At 34.6% G+C, this 23475-nt stretch overlaps 1 protein-coding gene across 4 annotated transcripts in view; it reads left to right on the top strand.

Moving 5' to 3' along the window:
* Positions 1 to 23475, top strand: part of RAP1GDS1 (Rap1 GTPase-GDP dissociation stimulator 1) — a 129966-nt gene that overhangs the window by 99442 nt on the left and 7049 nt on the right. For 3 of the 4 annotated variants that reach the window (XM_016211191.2, XM_016211189.2, XM_016211192.2), the window contains 7 exons: positions 4161 to 4304; positions 5006 to 5137; positions 6490 to 6624; positions 7515 to 7640; positions 8389 to 8528; positions 11416 to 11542; positions 15561 to 15689. In XM_016211191.2, the coding sequence (XP_016066677.1) occupies positions 4161 to 4304; positions 5006 to 5137; positions 6490 to 6624; positions 7515 to 7640; positions 8389 to 8528; positions 11416 to 11542; positions 15561 to 15689 (933 nt within the window). The remainder of the gene's footprint in view (positions 1 to 4160; positions 4305 to 5005; positions 5138 to 6489; positions 6625 to 7514; positions 7641 to 8388; positions 8529 to 11415; positions 11543 to 15560; positions 15690 to 23475) is intronic. The other variant, XM_016211190.2, reaches the window with a different exon arrangement.

Below are 23475 nucleotides of genomic sequence, written 5' to 3'. Positions count from 1 at the left end.
CATTATTGTAGGAACTATCCAGTGCGGTAGTATAAGAAAGAAAAGATACAGGAAATAAATAATAAAACAATATTTATAGAGATGATGTGATTATGTGTCAGAAATCCAAAAGAACCTATAGATCAGTTTTTAAAAATTAATCAAAATTAGGTTGCTGGGCAAAAACACAAAACGCTGTATTACTACAGCAAAACGTAGAAAATGCATTTTTAAATATATGTTTTTTACCATAGTACAAAATATCAAATTTTTGAAGAATGGACTAGTAAAATTGTTCAAGATCTCTGGAAGAAAATTCTAGAAAATCAAAAAGAGAAAGAAGATATAAATAAATGGAAAGCTATGTCACTTTCATAGATTGGAAACCTCAATGCTGTAATGATGTTATATCTACCCATTTTGATTTGTATACTCAATGAAGTTCTAACCAAAATCCCAAAGACCAGGAATAGCCAAGATACTCTGAAAAGGAACAAGGTAGCAGAACCGTTTTACTGCATAACAATAATTAAACTTATTATGATAAAACTATAATTATTAAAGTACAATGTGGTATTGGTGCAGGGATGGAGAAGAAGACTATAGGACAAGATAGCCCAGAAACAAATGGGTACATTAATAGATGTTTTTTTTTATTAAGGGGTAAAAAAAGTCACTGTGAAACAGTATGGCAATTAGTCTTTTCAATTAACAGTGCTGGGAATATGAAAAAAAATTACAGTGGGAGAGATACATATGTACCCCCCACTTTATACTGTATTAAAAAAATTAATTTCAGATAGGTTATTGTCCTAAATGTGAAAGTTAATAAACTAGAAAGTTCATCTTAAAATATAAGGTTAGGAGAATATCATCATGACCTTGGAGTATGGAAAGTTTTCTTAGATCACAAAAAGCTCTAACCATAAAGGAAAAGACTGATCAATTGGGTTATTTTAAAAGTAAAACCTTCCATTTCTCAAGACACCATTAAGAGTAAAAAGGAAAATAGTGGGTGAGAGAAGGTATTTACAACACACACAACCACAAAAACACTTACGTGTACAATATGTAAAAACTTCCACAAATCATTAGGAAAAATGTAAAAAACCTAGTAGGAAAAATGTGTAAAAGATTTGAATAAGCAGTTGACAAAAGATAAAATCCAAATGCCTAATAAACATATAAAAAAAAAAAATGCTCAAATTGTCCCATACAGTGATTCCTGCTCAGGGCATATTCCTAGGCTGTGGGTTTGATCCCCACCCAGTTGGAGTGCGTGAGGGAGGCAACCGATCGATGTTTCTCTCTCCCATTAATGTTTCTTTCTCTTCTCCCATCGATGTTTCTTTCTCTCTCCCTTCCCCTCTGTCTAAAATCAATAAGCATATCCTCATGAGGATTAAAAAAAAAAAATGCTCAACTCATTACTAATCAGGGAATGCAAAATAAAGTACTATATACTTGCTAGGAGGTCTGATAATATCAAGTGTTGATAAAGGTGTATAGCAGTGGAAGCTCTCATCAAGTGCTGGTGGGGTGTAAACAGCATCTACTGACTTGGAGATATGCATTCCCTATGATCCAGAAACATTGTGTACCAGGAACCATTACAAGAATGTTCATAGCAGCATTGTTTATAATGATGGAAAATTGTAAACAACTCATATCCATAACAGTAGAATAAATAAATCATGGTTTATTTATGTAATGGGAAAATACAGAGTTAAGAAATGGAATGAAGACATTTAAAACCAATAGTGTAGATGAATCTTAGAAACATATGAAAAGGATAAGGCCAACGCTGAAAAATATATATTGTAAGATTCCATTTATATAAAATTCAAAACAAGGTAAAATTATGTTGTAGTTTTTAGGAGTGACTATTTGGTGAAACAATAAAGAAAAGTGTAGACATGATTGCCATAAAAGTCAGGGAAGTGATTTGAGAGAAATGGATGGAGGGAAGAGATTTGTGACAGGAAAAGGGAATGCACAGAGGGCCTGCCTGGGTTGTTGGCAATGAATTTCTTGATTTAGGTGGTAGTTACATGGTCATTTGCTTATTAATAATTAAGTGCATATTTTATGCACTTTCTATAGTTGTGGGATTTTTTTTACCATTTAGAAAAGATATTTAAATAAATACATATATATGTATATGTATGTTTATATGTATGCATGTGATGCATACATATATGTATGGATACATACATACATATATATGCAAAGTGTGATGATAAAGATAGATGTCCCTGGGTAGAATGATGTTGATAGGTGTCTTCTGAGCTATCTGCTTTAGCAGAATGCCTTGCTAATCCTCCTTAATAAAGCCATTTAAATCTCCCACATATATATGTGTTTACAGTCAAACTGTGAGAGGAGAGATCTGTAAACTTTAATCTTGACACATTTTTAATTTTCTAAATGCCTTAGTTCTTATTCTTGAGGGAGAAATTTGCTTTTCATCTCATTTGTTAGTTTGGCCAAATGAAATTTTTATTATGACCTTTAGTCAGTTTTTATGCCAGGGAATTACCTGTAACCTGCCTCACAATGTTTCAAAATAATGTTTTTATTTCTTGTTTCTCCTCTACCACCTTCACTTCTCTTTTATAATTGTGCAGTAGATTGAATGATACCTTTGATAACTTATTTCTGGACTATCCTTAGCAGATCATCTTTGTTTTTCCTTATATGCAAAGGAAAATGATTCCAACATTTCAATTGGGATTTTGTATAAGTTGAGGTTTCTTAGTATTTTTAAGGCTTTTTCATCATGGCTTTCAATTCTAGTCATCGCACATTTCTAGACCTAGCATTCTGTAACCAAGGAAACGCCCTACTTTCAGCATGGCACAGTGCAAATGTACCTTTTTAAAAAATATTCCAGGTTGAATATTCTGTGTCTTCTGAAAATATATTCTAAGGACCAGTGGTGGTTGTTTTTTAAAAAACAAAACAAAACAAAAAGACCCTAAAGTTTTACACATTAAAATTTCCTGAAAGAAAAAGTCTTAAATATAAAAAAAAAAGCCTTTTTTTCTCCCAAATAACAACCTAAAACTGCCATTGCTGTAGAAGTGTGCACATACAGCTTAGGGAAACCTATAACTAAAATAAAATCCAACTGAAAAGTAAAACTTGTGTAAGTTTAAAAATTTCTGTGTAGCAAATGTATATCTAAGGTTAGTTGATCAGCATTTATCTTAAGTGGTATTAGGTACACCCAAAGCATTTAGCTAGGCCAGTTTAGGTTAAACTACAAAGATGAATGAGGTATATATAATATCTGTTCTAATGGAAGAGACAGATATGGGTGTGAATGTAAAACCTTCAATGATATAAGTTCTGTAATGAAAAAGTGTTATTAGGGCGGTACAAACGAAATTGATTTGATATGGAAGTAGAATTTACTCTGAAGACAATTTTTAAAAATATAATTTGGATGTAAATTCTCTCTAAAATTCCTTATTTTGTTGGTTATCTATCAGAAAGCTTGAAAGTTATTGTTTTCTTTTACCTGTCATTATGGGAATTTTAAAACCTATTCAGATATAGAGAGAATATAGTATAATGAACTACCATATATCCATCATCCAAGAAAAGTTTCAGATTAATAAAACCTGAAGCTTTTTTTTTAAAAAGCATGACTTTTAAAATTCAGAAAGTTACAGGTTTTTTAACTGCCCTAGAAAGATAATATTTATACAAATATGAATCTAAATATACTTGTGATATAGTTTAAAATTTACTAATAGCTCATTTCTTTTAAATAACTTTATATTCAAAACTCCATTAATAGATATATTTTAACTTTATGTCACAGGTATGTGTTTTTTATTTTAAACAGTATGGGATATCTTATATTAACGACTTTTAAACATGAGCATAATATCTAGAATGATGGAGTGATCTTACTTACCTTCAGAGCTGAGAATCAGTGTAGTGGCTACCAGACACTGTGAAAGGTAACAGTTTCAAAAAGAAAAATGAAATAAAGCTTTTCTGTATTTAGGCTGCACTGTCAGACACTTCCTTTTGAAACTCAAATCGTCGAAGGTGTTATATAAATTATGCATTTTCTTGGTTTCTTATAATTCTTCATAATGGATTACTTATCCCAGAACTCCTATCCCAGAATCTCAAGTTTCGGTTATTTTGTTCACTTTATTCTTTAGATGCTATTAAACTACAGTTGGTTGAAGCAGGCTTGGTAGAATGTCTCCTAGAGATTGTTCAACAGAAAGTGGATAGTGACAAAGAGGATGATATTGCTGAGCTCAAAACTGCCTCAGATCTAATGGTTTTATTACTTCTTGGAGGTGAGTTGTAATTTATACCAACCAAAGAATATGGTTATCAGGTTCTTAAAAATTTATTGTCTCTTTTGTAAACACTATGTTAGGCATTTTCTCATATTCCTCATTTAATTCTGTTGATGTGATGGTTTTGAAATCCTAAACATATGAAGACTAGAGATAATAAGCCTGGAATAGAGGAGTCTTTTTTTTTTTTTTTTAAATATATCTTTATTGATTTCAGAGAGAGGAAGGAAGAGGGAGAGAGAGAGAAAAACATCAATGATGAGAGAGTCATTGATCGGCTGCCTCCTGCACGCCCCCTACTGGGGATCGAGCCCACAACCCGGGCATGTGTCCTGATGGGGAGTTGAACGGTGCTCTCCTGGATCCTAGATTGATGCTCAACTACTGAGCCACGCCCAGCTGGGCAGAAAAGAGGACTCTTCAGTGTCTTTCACTGTTTAAAGAGCCGTCATACAGAAGACACAGCTGTGGTACCAGAGGACTAAAAGCCAGATGGTTACTTGGGACTTAGACTAGAAAAAAATGTAAAGTTTCTTGTCCAATCTCTACTAAGAGTTTATTGTAAAAAGAATCATTACTTTTCCCCATATAAATTATATAGTTTTTGAAGTATGTAGTTTCCCAGTTGGATATTCACTTAGAAATACGGATTTGTTTCTCATAATTATTTTTGTCTTATCTGTTTCATTTACCTCCAGATGAATCCATGCAGAAATTATTTGAAGGAGGAAAAGGTAATGTGTTTCAAAGGGTGCTGTCCTGGATTCCATCAAATAACCACCAGCTACAGCTTGCTGGAGCGTTGGCAATTGCAAATTTTGCCAGAAATGGTAAGCATATTTTTTTTTTTAAGATCAGATGTTCTATATTTTTAAATTTTTCTTTGACATTACATGTACTAAAACTGAACAGTTCAGAATTATACATAGTATGTATGTGTACTACCTTAGTTTTTCAGAGATATAAGGTATTTATAGTGACTTTCCTAACAAATTATCTATTTTATGCAATTCAACCAAGTTCTAGTAGTTTCAAGATCATGAACAGCCTTGGCCAATGTGGCTCAGTTGGTTGGGCATCTTCCCGTGCACCAGAAGGTTGCCAGTTCAATTCCAGGTCAGGGCACATCCCAGGGTTACAGGCTCGATCCCTGGTAGTGGGCGTGCAGGTAGCAGCCAGTCGATGTTCTGCTCTCACATGGATGTTTCTTTCTCTCTCCCCCTCTTCCTTCGTCTCTAAGAATCCATTTTTAAAAAGCTTTTTTTAAAAAAGAAAAAGAAAGATCATGAATGGTGATCATGAAGTCCTTTGAGTACTCTGCACTTCAGAGATTGATAAACTTGAGTCCCATTCTAATTAACATCTGATCTGGGAAGATATTCTCTCTTGCCTGGTGATTTTATTTTGGATTTAATAATCTGCATTTTCATTGTGGGGTTATTGTGCTCAATTTATAGTGTTATACCTAGAAAACTTAAGTGTGGCTAATTCTCTGGTCTAGGGTAGAATATTTAATTTAGTGTACTATTTCAGAGGCATCAGACCTCCATAGTTATTTCTGAAGCCTGGCACTCCTGCTATTGGTCTAAAAAGTCATACTGTGTCTAGGAAATATGAGTTACTTTTGTGTTTAGTTTGATTTTATTGCCATATAATGGATGACATTCCATTTTCACTCCCTTCCTTTAGGGAAACCATCATTAACTCCTTAATGATGGAATTAAGACTGGCAAAATATTGGTAATAGTTACAGCTAAATGTGGAGATAATGGTGGTTCATTTTAATATTCTCCCTGTTTTATAAATGTCTCAAAAATTCTATCATTGAAAAATAATTTAAGTATAAGCCATGATAACAAAATGTAGAATATTATCTCTGTAACATTGGCAGAACTCAGTCATACTTCACTATTGGTGGACATTTTAAGCATGTGGTTTCTACTTATTCATCTTTTGATAATTATGTTTAAACTAGAAAGTTTTTTCTTATTTTAAAATTTTTATCTATTTTAAGAATCTTATCAGACTTCTCACTCAGTAAAAAAAAATTATGAATCTGATGAGTTAGAATTCATTCTATTTTCCTGCAGTTTCACTAATGTAGAGAATGGGCAGGCATCAGCATTACAGAATATTTATAGATGTTTGTGCAGAGGAAGAAAAAATGCTTTGTTTTGTTCAGATGGAAATTGTATCCATATGGTAGACAATGGAATTGTAGAAAAACTTACGGATTTACTGGACAGACATGTAGAAGATGGAAATGTAACCGTACAGCACGCAGCACTAAGTGCCCTCCGAAACCTGGCCATTCCAGGTAAGACTGAAGCATAGTCGGCAGCTGTGTACGAAATAAAATCTATTGTTTTGGTAAGGTTTTTACTTTACGTGATTTGTAGACTTGCCCTGACCCCCCCAAAAATAGTCTTTAAATTGTTTACTTTTTTTTTTTTACTGATAAATGGAGATAAAGTAGTTTTATGAGACTGTACAACCATAATCTTTGCCTTTCTTCAGATCATTCAAATAATTCTGTTCTGTTACTTTCTGTGAACTCCTAAGATTTTCATTATATTGTTTAGTTAAGGCTTTTAAAGCATCTTCAATTTAGGTAATATAATGGCATCAATTAACAGAGTCCCCAAAAGAATGGCTTTTAAAGTTTGTATTTTCTCTGCAAGCATATAGTTTTTAACAATTGCCCTAATGTGTCCTTTTGGATTAAAGGCTTTTGAGCCATGAAATCACATTATCATTGTAAATAATACAGGAGTTGGTTTAAACTGTTCTTTTTATTCTACTTTCTAAAAATGATTTTCTGGTTAGGGGAAATAGTATAACTATATGAAGATATAATCTATATGAAATTAGTTTGGTTCATATAGCAGATGGTTGTTTATTAATGTCTGTAACATCTATGTTAACACAGCTGGGTCAAGAACAGAAACATTTTAGTAGTTGAGGAATTGTGCTTTTTGTAAATAAGAAGGCAACGTTGTCAGATTTCCTTTGCAAGTTATTTAAGTGTTTTAAGGTTATGTTTGATTTTGTATGTTATGTTCCTATAGACAAACAGGATACATGACTTTTTAAAAATAGAAAAATATAAAACATAGCGCCTTAAAGATAATAAATGTGTATTGAATTGAATGATTATCAATAATGCTAACACCATTTTAACCATGGCCTCTTTCTCTCTCTCTCTAGTTGTAAATAAAGCAAAGATGTTATCAGCTGGGGTCACAGAGGCAGTTTTGAAATTCCTTAAATCCGAAATGCCCCCAGTTCAGTTCAAACTTCTGGGGACATTAAGAATGTTAATAGATGCGCAAGGTAAAAGAAATGCTTTCCCAAGGTGCATTTTTGCAATCACAGTTTTGATGTGCCTGTAGTTGAAAAAGGACTTGTTTTTAAGCTTTCAGAATTATGTAATCATAAAGATAAAGAGCAAATAATGACAAAAAGAGTCTGGTTTTAGAACCCATTCATTAATTCCCATGCTTGCTATAATCTTTAAATGGAAGCGACATTGCATCTCTCTCTTTATTAGGACGTATAATCCTAGTTTTAGGTTGATTTATTAGCAGTTCCTAGGGTTTTTGTTTTAGCATTTCATTCCCATTTTTACCTCGTCTTCAAAATCATCATGTTTCAATATAGTGACAGTCAAATTATTTAAAAATTTGTTTTGCAAACAGGGAGGTCATTTTTCTACGTACAGAAACAGCAATGAAACCACTCTTTGGAATGAATGATGTTTATTTACTTCTAAAGTTTAAAACCTTTCTGTATATTGAGTCCTTAGAGTCCTTCTAAAAACCTTTTGTTATAGTTTGACAGAGTACTAACAGACTACCAGGCTGACCTGAAAGCATATGAAGTTGCTTATTTTTGTATGAAAGTCCACAACTTTATAGGAAAGGCGAAATAGTCCATCAGATATGGAGTACTGTGTTTGCAGTTCTTGCTTTAATAAAATTGCTTTGTGCTTTTTAAGCATGTAATTTTCTTGCACACTCTTTATTTCAGTTGATTGCCTACCCATGACTCATTCCTTTGTGGTTTGCCTTCTTTTCTATAGCAGAAGCTGCTGAACAACTGGGAAAGAATGTTAAGTTAGTGGAGCGTTTGGTGGAATGGTGTGAAGCCAAAGATCATGCTGGTGTGATGGGGGAATCCAACAGACTGCTGTCTGCCCTCATACGACACAGTAAATCAAAAGTAAGCTCCAGAAGAAACCGTTCACTAAACACATTTGAGTCACCTTTTTGGAAAACAATATTGTAGATCCTATATCACAAGCTTGCATTTTTATGTATTTATGCATAAATACAGTAATCAAAAATTCTGAAAAAAATAATTGAAGATTGAGCTCTTTTATTTCATTCTATTCCATAATAGTTAAAAGTAAGGCTCTGAAATCAAACAGAAATGAGTTCGTATTTTATCTGCACTATTTTCTTGGTCAAGTGTCTTCATATCTAAGTATCTTAATACATAAAAACTGGGCTACTACCTACCTGAAAGTGTTGTGAGGATAATTCAGTGAGATCACATACACACAGTGCTCAGTTGGTACGTGGGACACAGTAGGCACTCAGCAAATGGAGGTTGCTGCTGCTGTTAATTATTTTTACCACCACCAGCACCACCATTAGCAGCATCAGTGTCAAACACCTGTGTGCTAGGCACTGACCAAGCTAGCTACTGATACTTAGAAATTAAAAGATATCTGGATAGTATTTGATGCCCAGAACTCACAAAGTTGGACAAAATCCATTCTCATGGCAGAGTCCAGCTTATTGTGTGTTTGGCACGTGGTTGATAACCTATAAGTATTTGTTGAGTGAATCAATAAATGAACAAATAAATATTGTAAAGAATACAATGGTGAAAACCCAGGCCAGCAGTTCAGCAGCTGATTTAGTGTCTAGATTATATACCTTTTATTTTTTATAATACTCTTTTCTAAGGTGAACCTTTTGAACATTTCACTTGTGTACATCTGCAGAGAGACCAACTCTGTCTGGGTGTCACAGAAGGGGTGATGTTTTAGAGGCTAACTTGGAATCTCTCAGGAGAAGGGGAAGATTCGCTGTGATGAATTGAGCACTTAAACTTTTACGTAGACTACAGATGTTAAGAACAAGGACTTATTAGTCAAATTGCCTAGATTTGAATCTTAGCTTGTTAACCACTTAATCACTGGCTTTGGGCAAAGTTCATAATTTAACCTGAGCTTCAGTTTTTTCATCTATAAACTTAAGGATAATATCTAGCTAATAAGATTTTCTGTGAGGATAAAAATGAGCTAATATCCATAAGCTACCCAGTACAGTCTCCGTTGTATAGCTGTTGCTCCATAAAGGGTAGCTGTCAGTATTAGTAATTCTCTTTTGTCATATGACACAAGCACAATGCTTCATTTATCTTTCCCACCCCCCACCCCCATTCTATCAAGCAAAGCAACTCTATAGAGCATTTATTGTAGTAGGAGAGAGGGCAGGCATTTTAAAAGGAAATACTTGGATATCTGTTCCAGAAAAATGAGATGGAAAAGAACTATGCTTACACTTACCAGGAGGCTATTTCTGCTACACAAATTTCCTTCCTTCATTCTCTGCCCTCTACCGCAGTGGGCTTTTCAGGACACATCACAAAACAGGATGAAATGGCAGCCCAGGGACCTTTCCTGTGTGATTGCCTAGGAATCTACGAATCTCTGTAGTCCTCTTTACTCAGTAAACTCCTTTGTGATTTTCATTAAAATCTTTACCAATTTTAAGATTTCTGGCCCTGACCGGTGTGGCTTAGTGGTGGGGCATTGACCAGTGCGTCGAAAGGTTGCCAGTTTGATTCCCATTCAGGTTTCATACCCAGGTTTTGGGCTCAATCCCTGGTAGGGGCATGTAGGAGGCAGCCATTTGATGTTTTGCTCTCACATCAATGTTTATCTCTCCCTGCCTCTCTAAAAATCTATTTTAAAATATTAAAAAAAAAAAAAAGAAAGATTTCTTTATCAGTTTCAAGTAAAATGCCACCAAGTAAGCAGTATATGGGAGGCTTTCTTTTATTTAAAAAAGGCTTTAAAAGATAGTTTCTTGCTTTCTAAAAGAGGTTGATGGGAAAAGACATATTGGATGCAAGAATATGCTACCATAAAAATTTAGTACTTGGACTCTATTGATTTAGAATGTGTTATTGCTAAACAAGTTTGGTCTCAAAGCAAACATCCCATGTATAAATAGTTTTCCTAAAAATTTCAAATAGATGGAAGTATAATGGAAACCCTTTTTTCTAAATATTTTCAGCAGGTTAATTAAATATTTCTAATTACAGTTAGTTTTGTGCCATTGAAACTAACTTGGACAGGCTGCTTAAAATATTCTATAATTGAACTTTCCACTAAATTATACTTAATCCAAGATTTTTTAGGCAATAAAACCCTGAGATGGAAACAAAAATGGCAGCTAGAAATGAATGTGACTATTTTTTTCATCTAATCTTTGTTATATATTCCGTTTGTGCTTTTCATGTGTAATTATCACAGAAACCTATGAGACATATACGTACATTATCTCAATACTATAGATAAAGTCACTGAGGTGCAGAGAGGTTCAATAATTTGCTCAAAGTCAGTGCTGGCAGTGGGATTTATTCAGTCCCTTTGTATGTAAGCCAGTTTTATCAGATCCAACAAAGGATAAAAGCTACCCCCAAAAATGCTTTACCTGGAGCATTGGGAGAACAATACCTTGTGCTGAAATAAAATTTTGAAGAAAAAAAAACACATTTTTGTTGTTATTACAAGTTTTATTCTCTCTTGATCCTTTGGTAAGTCAGCATTTGGGTCAATGGCACTTGTATTTCTTTGACCATGGGAGCTTCTGGGACTCTTTTTCACTTTTAGGTAATTTAAATTGTCATCTTTTGATTAGTTTATTTAAAGCTAAAAGCTTTTTTTTCTGTGAAGAAAAAAATTACTAAATGTAATGATTCATGCAGGACACTGTCAGAAAACCACTCAACAATGAATTGACTGATTATAATGCAGCTTCTTTATGTTTAAAATTAAAGTTTATAATTCTCTGATATTTATTTATTGTAGGATGTAATTAAAACCATTGTACAGAGTGGTGGCATCAAGCATCTAGTTACCATGGCAACTAGTGAACATGTAATAATGCAGAATGAAGCCCTTGTTGCTTTGGCACTAATAGCAGCTTTAGAATTGGGTAAGTACCCTAGTGACAAACTTATTTTCTCCTATTTTTATCTTGGATGAAAGGAAGCACAGAAGTGGAATAGAAGTCAGACAGAACCTTGACTGGAGGCATTTTGCCAGTGTGTGTCATATATAGAATATAGAATATGGAAATTCATATTCTCCAGAGTGTCACCACTGTTGTCCCTCTTGGTTGTGCTTTATGGTAACATTTTACTTTAAGAGTCAGACTTTTAACTGTTATCTCAAGTTATAAGCATTTAGGGAATACAGAAAACATTTTCAGCAGGCCTTAGAGAAATAAAACAATTTTTAGAATGCAACTGCAAGTTTAGGGTTTGCCACTTTTCCAGCGACCTAGACCTTCTCCCATATCTGCTACTAAGTTCTTTCTTGCTGTATCTTCTTTATATCATCGTGGTCTCTATTGCTTTACAGCGTTGCCGTCATTAAAAATTTTCACCTTCTGTGTCACTCTTCTTTGTGTTTTATATTCAGAACTCTCCAAGTAGAGTTTAAATAATTCAGTTAGTATCTGTGTTGCAGCATATAGCATCCCTTTTAGTCAGAATTCTTCATAAGAAGCTATCTCATAGGCATCTAGTTTATGGGTAGCAACCTTTGTTTTAGGAACCAGTCTCTAATGTAGTCTGCTGGAGACAGTCATTGTCACATTGCCTGTGGTTAATGCCTGAGGCTGCTTTACACAAAGAAGGACTCTACTTAGTGTCCTGTCTAGTTCAAAGCATTGCAGGTAAATACTGTTAACTCATCCGCTTCCTAATTTCTACTGATGATTTATGTCCATAATTCTCACTCAAGGGAAAGTGGACCCACCAACCCCTATCCCAGGAAGGAGGAGCCAAAAGATAAATATGGTATGTCTTCCTCCAGTGTCAGATTTACTCAGATGTGGGGTATAAGAAATTTGAATTTTTATCTTCTTAAAGGGCTATGAATTTTAAAGCAATATATAATTTTTAAAAAATCATAGTTAAAAAGCCCAGTTTGGCTCAGTGGTTAGAGTGTCAGCCTGTGGACTAAAGGGTCCTGGGTTTGATTCCAACCAAGAGCACATACCTCAGTTGCAGGCTTGATCCCAGCCCCAGTTGGGGTGCACACGGAAGGCAACCAATCAATGTGTCTCTCTCACATTGATGTTTCTCTTTCCCTTCCACTTGAAAAGCAATGGAAAAAATGTCCTCCAGTGAGGATTTAAAAAAAAAAAATCAGCCTGGCCAGGCAAGTCTCAGCCATTGAATGTCGACCTAGGATCTAGGAGATCACAGTTTGATTCCTGGTCAGGGCACATGCTCAGGCTGTGGGCTCTATCCCCATTGGGGGCGTGCAGGAGGCAGCCGATCAGTGACAACTCTCATCATTGATGTTTCTATCTCTCTCTCCCTCTCCCTTCTTCTCTCTAAAATAAATATATATATATATTTTTAAAATCATAGTTATAAGTAGAATTTAAATTTTTTGAATTTTAGAAATAAAGACCTCAAGACAATGTATGCTTACTCTCAGTGACTTTGGTTTATAGCTGGAGAGGCTGTGGAGGTCAGTTGAGCTCTGGCCTAGCCTGTGATTTCCCACATGGTTTGGATAGATTATGTGAGTCAGTCTAGAAGTCCAGACACCTTTAAAGGGTGGAAGCTATAATGGAGGGGTGGGAGTCTGTGAGGACACTGACTACCAAACTGGATTCATAGACTAATTTTAAATGGCTTAAAATAATGGAGCATTTTCTGAATATCCTTGACCTCCCAGCCTGGAGTGAATCTGGTTTTGTGTCAGTATGTTCCAAACAAGATACAATTTTTTCAGCTTCCTGATAGCCTAGCATTTGCTTGGATCTGGTCACCTTTCCATAGAACTATATAAAATGACAATACGTATCTTTTTTTCATTGTTACCTAGTGTTTCCTAGTTTCCTTGAGCTTAAGATATAAAAATAAACCTATACTATCTTTTTAATACACAACATAGTTTGAAAACCACATTTCACAGTCTTATTTCTTTATAGGCTATTTGATACTAAGGAGTTCTCATTATAAACGTTTTGCATGACCAGTATTAAAACAACATTTTTAAGAGTTATCTTTTTTTATAGATAATTATAGATTTATGTACAGTTTTTAAAAATACTAGAGATATCCCTTGTATACTTTGTCCAGTTTCTCCCAGTGGTAACATTTTGCAAACCTATAAATAGTATAATATTCCAACCATTGATATAATTTACCTATCTTATTTAGATTTCCCCAGTTTTACTTATACTCATTTATATGTAAAGTTCTGTATAGTTTTTTCCATGTGTAGGTCTGTTTATCAACCACCATAGTCAAGATATTGAGTAGTTCTAATACCACAGGATCCCTCCATTTACAACTACACTCATCTGCCTCCTATTCCTACCTCCCATGCTGCTTCTAATCCTTGGAAACCACTAATCTGCCTTTTATTTATAAATGTTTCCATTTTTGAAATGTTAGGTAAGTAGGATCATATAATATATGACCTTTTGGAAATTGGCTTCTTTAGCTCATCATAATTTCTTAAAGAGTCATCAGGTTTATCTTGCATCTCAGTAGTTTTTTACTGCTAAATAGTATTCCATGGCATGTCCATACAATTTTTTTTAACCACCTGCGGAAGGACATCTGGGCTGTTTGAGGCTTTTAAAAGTAAAGTTGCTATGAACATTCATGTATAGGTTTTTATGTGAACATAAATTTTCATTTCTCTGGATAAACACCTAGGAGTGCAGTTGCTGGGTTATATGCTAACTGTTTAATTTTTAAAGAAACTCTCAAACTGTCTTTCAGAGTGCCTATAGCATTTTACACTCCCACTACCACTGTATAAGTGATCGGTTTTCTCTGCATTCTCACCAACATTTGGCATTGTCACTATTTTTTAATTTTAGCCATTCTGATAGCTAGTAGAGATATCACATTGTGGTTTTAATTTACATTTTTTAAAATGTAATGATGTTGAACATCTTTCCATGTGCCTATTTCATTCTTACATATTCTTTGGTAAAATGTCTATTTTTCTTTTGCTTATTTTCTAATTTTTTTTAAATTATTGAGTTTTGAGAATTCTTTATATATTCTAAAAGTTTTATAATTTACATTTTACATGAAAATTTGTGATCCCCTTTGAGTTAATGTGTGTATAAGGTGTGTGGTTAGGTCAGGGTTCCTTTCTTTGCCTGTGGCTATCTAACTGCCAGCAACATTTGTTGAAGAAGCTTGGTTTTGAACCTTTGTCAAAGATCAGTTGAGCATATTTGTGTGGGTCTATTTCTGGGGTCCTGTATTCAGTTCCTGTGATCTATGTATCTATCAATCAACCAATAAATATCACATTATCTTGATAACTGTACTTGCTATATAATGAGCCTTACTATTGGGTAGAAGAATTCCTCCCATTTTTTTTTTTTTAATCAAGATTGCCTCTTCTAGGGCCTGTGGCTTTTCATATAAATTTTAGTATAAGCTCATCTATTTTTATAGAAAATCCTGCTGGGATTTTTATAGGAATTAACATTCTTTATCTCTTAGAGATACATACTGAAGTACATATGGAGGAACTTAATGTGATTTTTAAGATTTACTCCAAAATAATTTGGGATGTGTGAGAATAGGTCGGTGAAACTAGAGATAGGTGAAACAAGATTGACCATGATAATTTATGAAAATGATAGTACATGGGGTATTATTATACCATCTTTTCTGCTTTTGTATGTTTAACAAAAGGTTTTTAATTGCTTCATATTAAAAGGAATCTTTTAATTCTAAAAGTTTGCTTAAACTCATGAAATGTTTGCTGAAATTTAGCTCTACTTTTTTTTTTTTAACAAGGTCTGAATTTAGTGTCATGTCTAGGTTGTTATTATTTATTAGTCCCTTTTGGAAGGTTTCACATGGTCAGTTTCTAGAAAGGGAAGCAGTGTTTATCCAGATTGTTCTAGGCTTATACACAGAGGATGTAACTGCTACTTTAATTATTTCATATTCTAGGTACTGCTGAGAAAGATCTAGAAAGCGCTAAACTTGTACAGATTTTACACAAACTGTTAGCAGATGAAAGAAGTGCTCCGGAAATCAAATATAATTCCATGGTTCTGATCTGTGCTCTCATGGGATCTGGTATGTATTTCTTCTAGCATTTGATTTCTGTCCATCAACATGTTTGACATTATTAAATATAGATTAATAGCAAGTGGTGCCTTTGTGTTTAAAAACTATTAGAAATTAGTTTATGGATATTATAATATTACTTTTACATTGAAAATATCCCCAAAAGATTCTTACTGTAATAAAAAACATATAGCAAATATAGGCAAAATCAATATTAAAAGTCAATACCTATAAGTTTCATCAACTTTAAAATATTTTATATAAAGTTCTGATTTTTATGCCATGATATTAGCTAAGGAATTTTTTAAAGAAATCATTGGCATATCTTGATATATGTTCCTTGAACAATTGAAAAGAATGTGTCTTCTGTTATAGGGTGGAGTGTTCTTTAAATGTCAATCAGATCTTTTTGGTTGGTAGTGGTGTTGAGTTTTCTGTATTCTTGCTGATTTTATGACTTAATTATTCTATCATTGTAAGAGGAGCATGTTGAAGTCTTCAGCTATAATGGTGGGTTTATCCAATTCTCCTATCAGTTTTGTTTTTGCTTCACATATTTTGTAGCTCTGTTGGTAGGTACATACAACTTTTAGGATCGCTATACCTTCCTGGTAGATTGATCTTTCTGCCATTATGTAATGTTCCTCTATGTCTCTGGTAATTTTCTTTGCTCGAAGTCTACTTTAATATTAAAATAATTACTCCTACCTTCTTTGGAATGACAAACACCCTTTCCCTACCCTTTTAGTTTCAGTCTGCTATATCACATTTGAAGTACGAGACAGCATATTGTTGAGTCATATGTTTTTGTTTTGTTTTTGTGTAAGTATTATTGGTATACAATATTATATTAATTATATTAGTTTCCGGTGAGCATATCTATACCTAAATATAGTAATTCAACATTTTTATACCTTACAGTGTGATCATCTGTTACCATGTAAACTTATCCCACTATTAATGATTATATTCCCCTTCACCTTTTTCAAACACCCACCTCCACGCCCTCCCTCCTGATCTGTTTCTGTAAGTCTATTTTTGTTTTGTTGTTTTTAGACTCCACATATAAGTGAAACCATACAGTGTTTGTCTTTCTCTGTCTGATTTGTTTCACTTAGCATAGTACTATCTAGGTTCATCCATGTTGTCACAAATGGCAAGATTTCATTCTTTTTTATTGCCAAATAATAATTCATTGTGTAAAAATACCACATGTTTATCTATCAGTGGACACCTAAGTTGCTTCCATATTTTGGCTATTTTAAATAATGCTGCAGTGAACATAGGGGTGCAGTTACATCATTTTTTATTTTTCAATTACAGTTAACATACAATATTATTTATTACCTTGCTCTTCACTGTGTATACCCCAGTGATTAGACGTTACATAACATACTAAGTGATCATCCCAATAAATCTCATACCATCTGACATTATACATACTTTACATCCCCATGACTGTTCTGATACTACCAGTTCATACCTCTAAAATTATTAATGACTGGTTTTACTCAGATGACATAATTTTTTTAATATTATATCTTGATTTCAGAGTAAGAGGAGAGAAACATCGATGATGAGAGAGTGGTCATTGATTGGCTGCCTCCTGCACGCCTCCAATGGGGATCAAACCCGCAACCCAGGCATGTGCCCTGACCAGGAATTGGACCTCAAAATCTCTTGGGTCCTAGGTTGATGTTCAGCCACTGAGCTACACCCAGCTGGGCCAGATGACAGATATTTTTGTTTCTTTTCTATGTGTTGCTCCCCTTGGGAAAATTCTTTTTATTTATTGTTGAAAATATTACAGATGCCCCCTTCCCCCCCATTGACATCCACCACTCCACTCCTCCCCCCACCCCAGGCCTTCACTACACTATTGTCTGTGTCCATGGGTTATGCATATATGCATATAAGTTCTTTCTCTCCCTACCCATCCCAATGTGTACTTCTTAATCCCTTCAACCTTTTCCCCAACTCCCTTCTCATCTCACCGCCATCAAAATGTTCTCTGTATCTATGAGTCTGTTTCTGTTCATTTATTTTGTATTTTAGATTCAATTGTTGATAGATATGTATTTATTGCCATTTTATTCATATTTTTTATCTTTTTTTTCTTCTTAAAAAAGACCCTTTAACATTTCATGCAAATAGTGGTTTGGTGGTGATGAACTCCTTCAGCTTTTCCTTGTCTGGAGTGTTCTTTAATTCTAAATGTTAGCTCTGCTGGACAGAGTAATATTGGTTGTATGCCATTGCTTTTCATCACTTTGAATATTTCTTGCTAATCCCTTCTGGACTGCAAAATTTCTGTTGAAATCAGCTGACAGTCTTATGGGAGCTCCCTTGTAGGTAACTAGCTGCATTTCTTTTACTGCTTTTAAGATTCTCTCTCTAACATTTGGCATTTTAATTATGATGTGTCTTGGTGTGGACCTCCTTGGGTTCATCTTATTTGGCACTCTCTGGGCTTCCTGGACTTGTCTGTTTCCTTTACCAGGTTAGAGAAGTTTTCTCTTGTTATTTTTTTTAAACAGGTTTTCAATTTTTTGCTCTCCTTCTGACACCCAGATGAGAATGTTGGTACTCTTGAAGTTGTCCCAGAGGTTCCTTACACTATCCTCTTATTTTTTTTTTTTTTCTGCTCTGATTGCATGTTTTTTGCTTTCTTATATTCCAAATTACTGCTTTGATTCTCGACTTCAACTACTGTAGTGCTGATTCCCTGTAAATTATTTTTCCTTTCAGTTAGTGTATCCTTCATTTCTGAATTGCTTCTTTTTTGAGTGTTTCCATGTCCTTTTTTATGCTAAGTTCTCAGTGAGTTCATTGAGCATCCTTATAACCAGTGTTTTGAACTCTGCATCTAGTAGATTACTTGTCTCCATTTTGTTAGTTCTTTTTCTAGAGTTTTGTTCTGTTCTTTCATTTTCTTTGTCTCATTTTGGCAGCCTCCCTATAATAGGTAGAGCTGCTATGTCTCCTGAACTTGGTACAGTGGCCTAATGGCACAGCCTCCCCACTCACCAGAGCTAGGCACTCCAAGCCTGCCCTCCTGTGTGGACTGTGTACATCCTCCTATTGTAGTTGAGCCTTGATTGCTATTTTCACATCACTGGGAGGGATTTCAACTATAAGGACTGGCTGCAACCACCATAGAGAATTAGCTGTGTAGAGGCCCACCCCATGGAGCAGGACTGACTTTAGCGTGGTTCTGCTGCCCTCTGAGTCTGCCCCTTGAGTGTGTCACTTGTGGAGGTGGTTGGGTGGTGATGCTTCAACATGGTCTGAAGCTTTCCACCATGTGTACTGGCTCTGGTGCCTCCTAAGAGGTGCAGGCCAAAGTCGGCCATTGCCTGTGTTATGACCAGGGCCACCTGGCTTGAGGGGTAGATGACTATTACTTGTGCTGGGCTTGGAGGTGCCCAGGAGAGGCCAAGCTGCAAACCAAGTCCAGTTTCTGCTAGTGCTGGGCCTGGGGCCACTTAGCAAGAGGTACGATGCGGCATGCCAAGGCCGATACTGCTTGTTTCAGAGATTTTAGGAAAGTCTGAAGAATGACTTTTTTGTGTATAGAAAAGCCACTGGAATCAGGTTGGGTAGGCTCTCAAGTTGGTGGAGCAGGGTCTCAGGGAATCACCAGGGCAAGGCAAACAGTGACAGCCAGGTTGATGGAGACTCGGATATGGCACCCACCTGCTGGCTCAGTCTAGGTGTGGCTTCTTTATATCCTTATTTGTAAGACTTCCATTCAGCTAGATTTTATGTGGTTCTGAATAATGGTTGTTCTCTAGTTTAATTGTATTTTTGATGTAGTTGTAAGATTCAAGTACTGCATTTACCTACACTGCCATCTTGACCATAAGTCTCCATAGGGGTACACTTATCTTTTTGAATTAGTGTTTTTGTTTTCTTCAACTAAATACCCAGAATTAGCATTGCTGGGTTGTATGGTAGGTCTGTTTTTAGTTTTATGAGGAATCTCCATACTGTTTTCTGTAGTGGCTGCACTAATTCGCAATCCCACCAACAGTACAGAAGGGTACTCTTTTCTCCACGTCCTTGCCAACACATGTTGACTTTTTGATAATAGCCATTCTGATTGGTGTGCGGTCATATCTCATTGTGGTTTTAATTTACATTTCCCTGATGATTAGTGATGGGCATCTTTTCATTTGTCTGTTGATCTGTATTGTATGTCTTCTTTTGAAAAATTTTTCATGTCCTATGCCCATTTTTTAATTGGATTGCTTAATTTTTTGTTCAGTTGTATGAATCGCGTGTATTTTGGGTATCAACCCCTTGGATGTATCATTTGCGAACATATTCTCCCATTCAGTAGGTTTCTTTTCACTTTGTTGATGGTTTCCTTTGGTGTGCACAAGCTTTTTAACTTGATATGAAGTTCCATTTGTTTATTTTTGCTTTTGTTTCCTTTGCTTTAGGGGAAATATCCGAAAAGATACTACTCAGACTGATGTCAGATGGTTTACTACCTATGTTTTTTTTCTAGGAGTGTTATGGTTTTGGCTCTTACATTTAAATATTTAATCCATTTGGAATTTATTTCTGTATATGGTGTAAAAGAGTGGTATTTTCATTTTCTGCATGTTATCTGTCCAGTTTTCCCAGCACCACTTGACCAGACTGTTGTTAAGCCATTGTATATTCTGACCTCCTTAATTGACTGTATAAGCAAGGATTTATTTCTGGATTCTTCATTCTGTTCCATTGATCTGTGTATCTGTTTTTATGCCAGTACCATACTATTTTGATTATTATAATTTAGTAATATAGTTTGAAAATAGGTATTGTGATACCTCCCACTTTGCTCTTCTTTCTCAAGATTGCTTTGGGCATTTATGGTCCCATATAAATCTTAGAATTTTTTTTCCTAGTTCTGAGAAGAATGTCATTGATATTTTCATAGGAATTGCATTGAATCTTTAGATTGCTTTGGATTGTATGTTCATTTTAATGATATTAATCCTTCCAGTTCATGAGCACAATATATCCTTCCAATTATTTGTGTCCTCTTCAGTTCCTTTATTAAGAGTCTTACAGTTTTCAGAGTACAGATCTTTCATTTCTTTGGTTAAATTTATCTCTAGGTATTTTATCCTTTTTGATGCAGTTGTAATGGAATTACTTAATTTCTCCTTCTGAATGTTTATTAGTGTGTAAGATTACAACAGATTTCTGTATATTAATCTTGTAGCCTGCTTCTTGACTAGATTATTTTATTCTATTAATTTTTTGGTGGATTCTCTAGGGTTTTCTTTACAAAGCATCATGTCATCTGCAAATAGCGAGATTTGCCTCTTCCGTCCCAATTCAGATGCCTTTTCTTTCTTTTTCTTGTCTGATTGCTGTGGCTGGGACTTGAATAATAGTGGTGAGAGTTGGCATCCTTGTCTTGTTCCTGATCTTAGAGGCTTTCATCTTTTCACCATTGAATAGGATGTTAGCTGTAGGCTTGTCATATATACCTTTATCAAGTTGATGTAAGTTTCTTCTATACTCACTTTATGCTGAAAGTTTTTATCATAAATAGATGTTAAATTTTGTCAAATGCTTTTTCTGCTTCTGTTGAATCATGATTTTTATTCCTGGTTTTATTGATGTGATCACATTCATTGTTTTGTGGATGTTGAACCACCTTTGCATACCTGATATAAATCCCACTTGATTGTGGTATATACTTTTTAATGTACTGTTGAATTCGGTTTGCTAGTATTTTGTTGAGAATTTTGGCATCTTTGTTTATCAGGGATATTGGCTTTTTTTTTGGTAGCGTCTTTGTCTGGTTTTGGTATCAGGGTAATGCTGGCTGGGTAGGATGAGTTTGGAAGTGTTCCTTCATCTTCAGTATTTTGGAATAGTTTGAGGAGAGTTACAAAAGCTGCCTTTGGTCCTAGGCTTTTGTTTGGGGAAAACTTTTTGATTAGTGCTTCAATTTCATTGCTAATAATTTGTCTGCTTAGATTGTTTCTTCCTGGTTTAGTCTTGGAAGGTTGTATGTTTATAGAAATTTATCTATTCTAGATTGTCTAGTTTGTTGGCATATACTTATTTATAGTATTCTTTAATGATCCTTTGTATTTCTGTGTGTCATTATAATCTCACTTTCATTTCTGGTTTTATTTATTTGTATTCTCTTTTTTGCTTGATGAGTCTTGCTAGAGGCTTAATTTTATTTACTCTTTCAAAGCAGCAGCTCTTAGAAAAACAATAGAAAAGATTAATGAAACTATTATTTATTTCTGCTCCAATATTTATTTCCTTCTTTCTACTTACACTGGGTTGTGTTTGTTCCTCTTTTTCTAGTTTCTTTAGGGATAAATTTAGATTGTTTATTTGGGATTTTTCCTTCTTCTTGAGGCAGACCTGTGGGCTGCATCCCATAAATTTCCCTCTTTGATCCTTTGGTTGTTTATAAGCATGTTTAATTTCCACATATTTTTGTTTTTTAGTGTGTTTTTTTTCCTACAGTTGATTTCTAGTTTCATGCCACTGAGGTCAGAAAATATGCTTGGTATAATTTCGATCTTCTTGTATTTATTGAGGCTTGTTTTGTGGCCTAGTATGTGGTGTATCCTGGAAAATGTTCCATGTGCACTTGAGAAAAATGTGTAATCTTCAGTTTCTTGATGAAATGCACTATAAATGTCTATCAAGTCAAATTGGTCTAATAGTCCTCTAATGGAGCAACAAAATATTTAAAAATGGACTTGAATAGACATTTCTCCAAAGAAATATACAAATAGGCAGTGAGAACATGAAAAGATCCCATCATCACAAATCATTAGGGAGATGCAAATCAAAACTACAATAAAATACCCATTAGGGTGTCTATTATCAAAACAAAACAAAACAGAAAATAACAAATATTAGTGAGGATGTAGAGAAATTGGATCCCATGTACATTGCTGGTGGAAATGTAAACTGGTGCAGACACTAGAAAACAGTATGGTGGTTCCTCAGTGGTGGTTCCTCAGAAAATTAAACATAGAAGTATCATATGGCCCAGCATTCATATTCATGTATGTATACATATATATATATATATATATATACACACACATATACATATATATGCAAAATAACTGAAAGCAGGGACTTGAATGGATATTTGTGCAACCATGTTTTCATAGTGGCATTCACAGTAGCCAAAAGGTGAAAAAACAACATAAAAACAAAGGTCCCTTGATGGATGAATAAACAAAATGTGATATATACAAACAATGGAACATTCAGCTTTAAGAAGGAATGAAATTCTGACACATGCTACCATATGAATGAACCTTGAAATAAGCCAGATGCAAAAGGACAAATATTGTATGATTCCACTTATGTGAGGTACTTAGTCAAATTCAAAGACAGAAAATAGAACAGCGTTGTCAAAACCTGGGGAGATGCATGATTGGGGAGTTATTGGTACTGAGAATGGAGTTTCAGTTGGGAAGAAGGAAAAGGTCTAGTGGAGATGGATGGTGGATGATATTTGCACAGTAATGTGAGTGTACTTAATGTCCCTTGTCTGTATACTTAAAAATGGTTAAAATGACAAATTTTATATATTTTTACATTAAAAATGTGTTAACAGTTATGAATATGCCTGAAAACAAATGAAAAAAACAGAATCTCAGCAAGGAAACAGATAAAGCAGCAACAAAAGGAAATTTTACAACTCAAAACTATAGTACCTGAAATAAAAACTCAAAGGATAGGCTCAATAGCAGAATGGAGGGGACAGAAGACAGAACAATAGCAATTACTCAGTCTGAACAACACA

The sequence above is a fragment of the Miniopterus natalensis genome, chromosome 1, assembly GCF_054644295.1.
Source record: "Miniopterus natalensis isolate mMinNat1 chromosome 1, mMinNat1.hap1, whole genome shotgun sequence".
In the NCBI taxonomy this organism is placed as follows: Eukaryota; Metazoa; Chordata; class Mammalia; order Chiroptera; family Miniopteridae; genus Miniopterus; species Miniopterus natalensis.
Note: the sequence above shows the minus strand (reverse complement) of the source record. Positions and strands in the feature narration are given on the sequence as shown.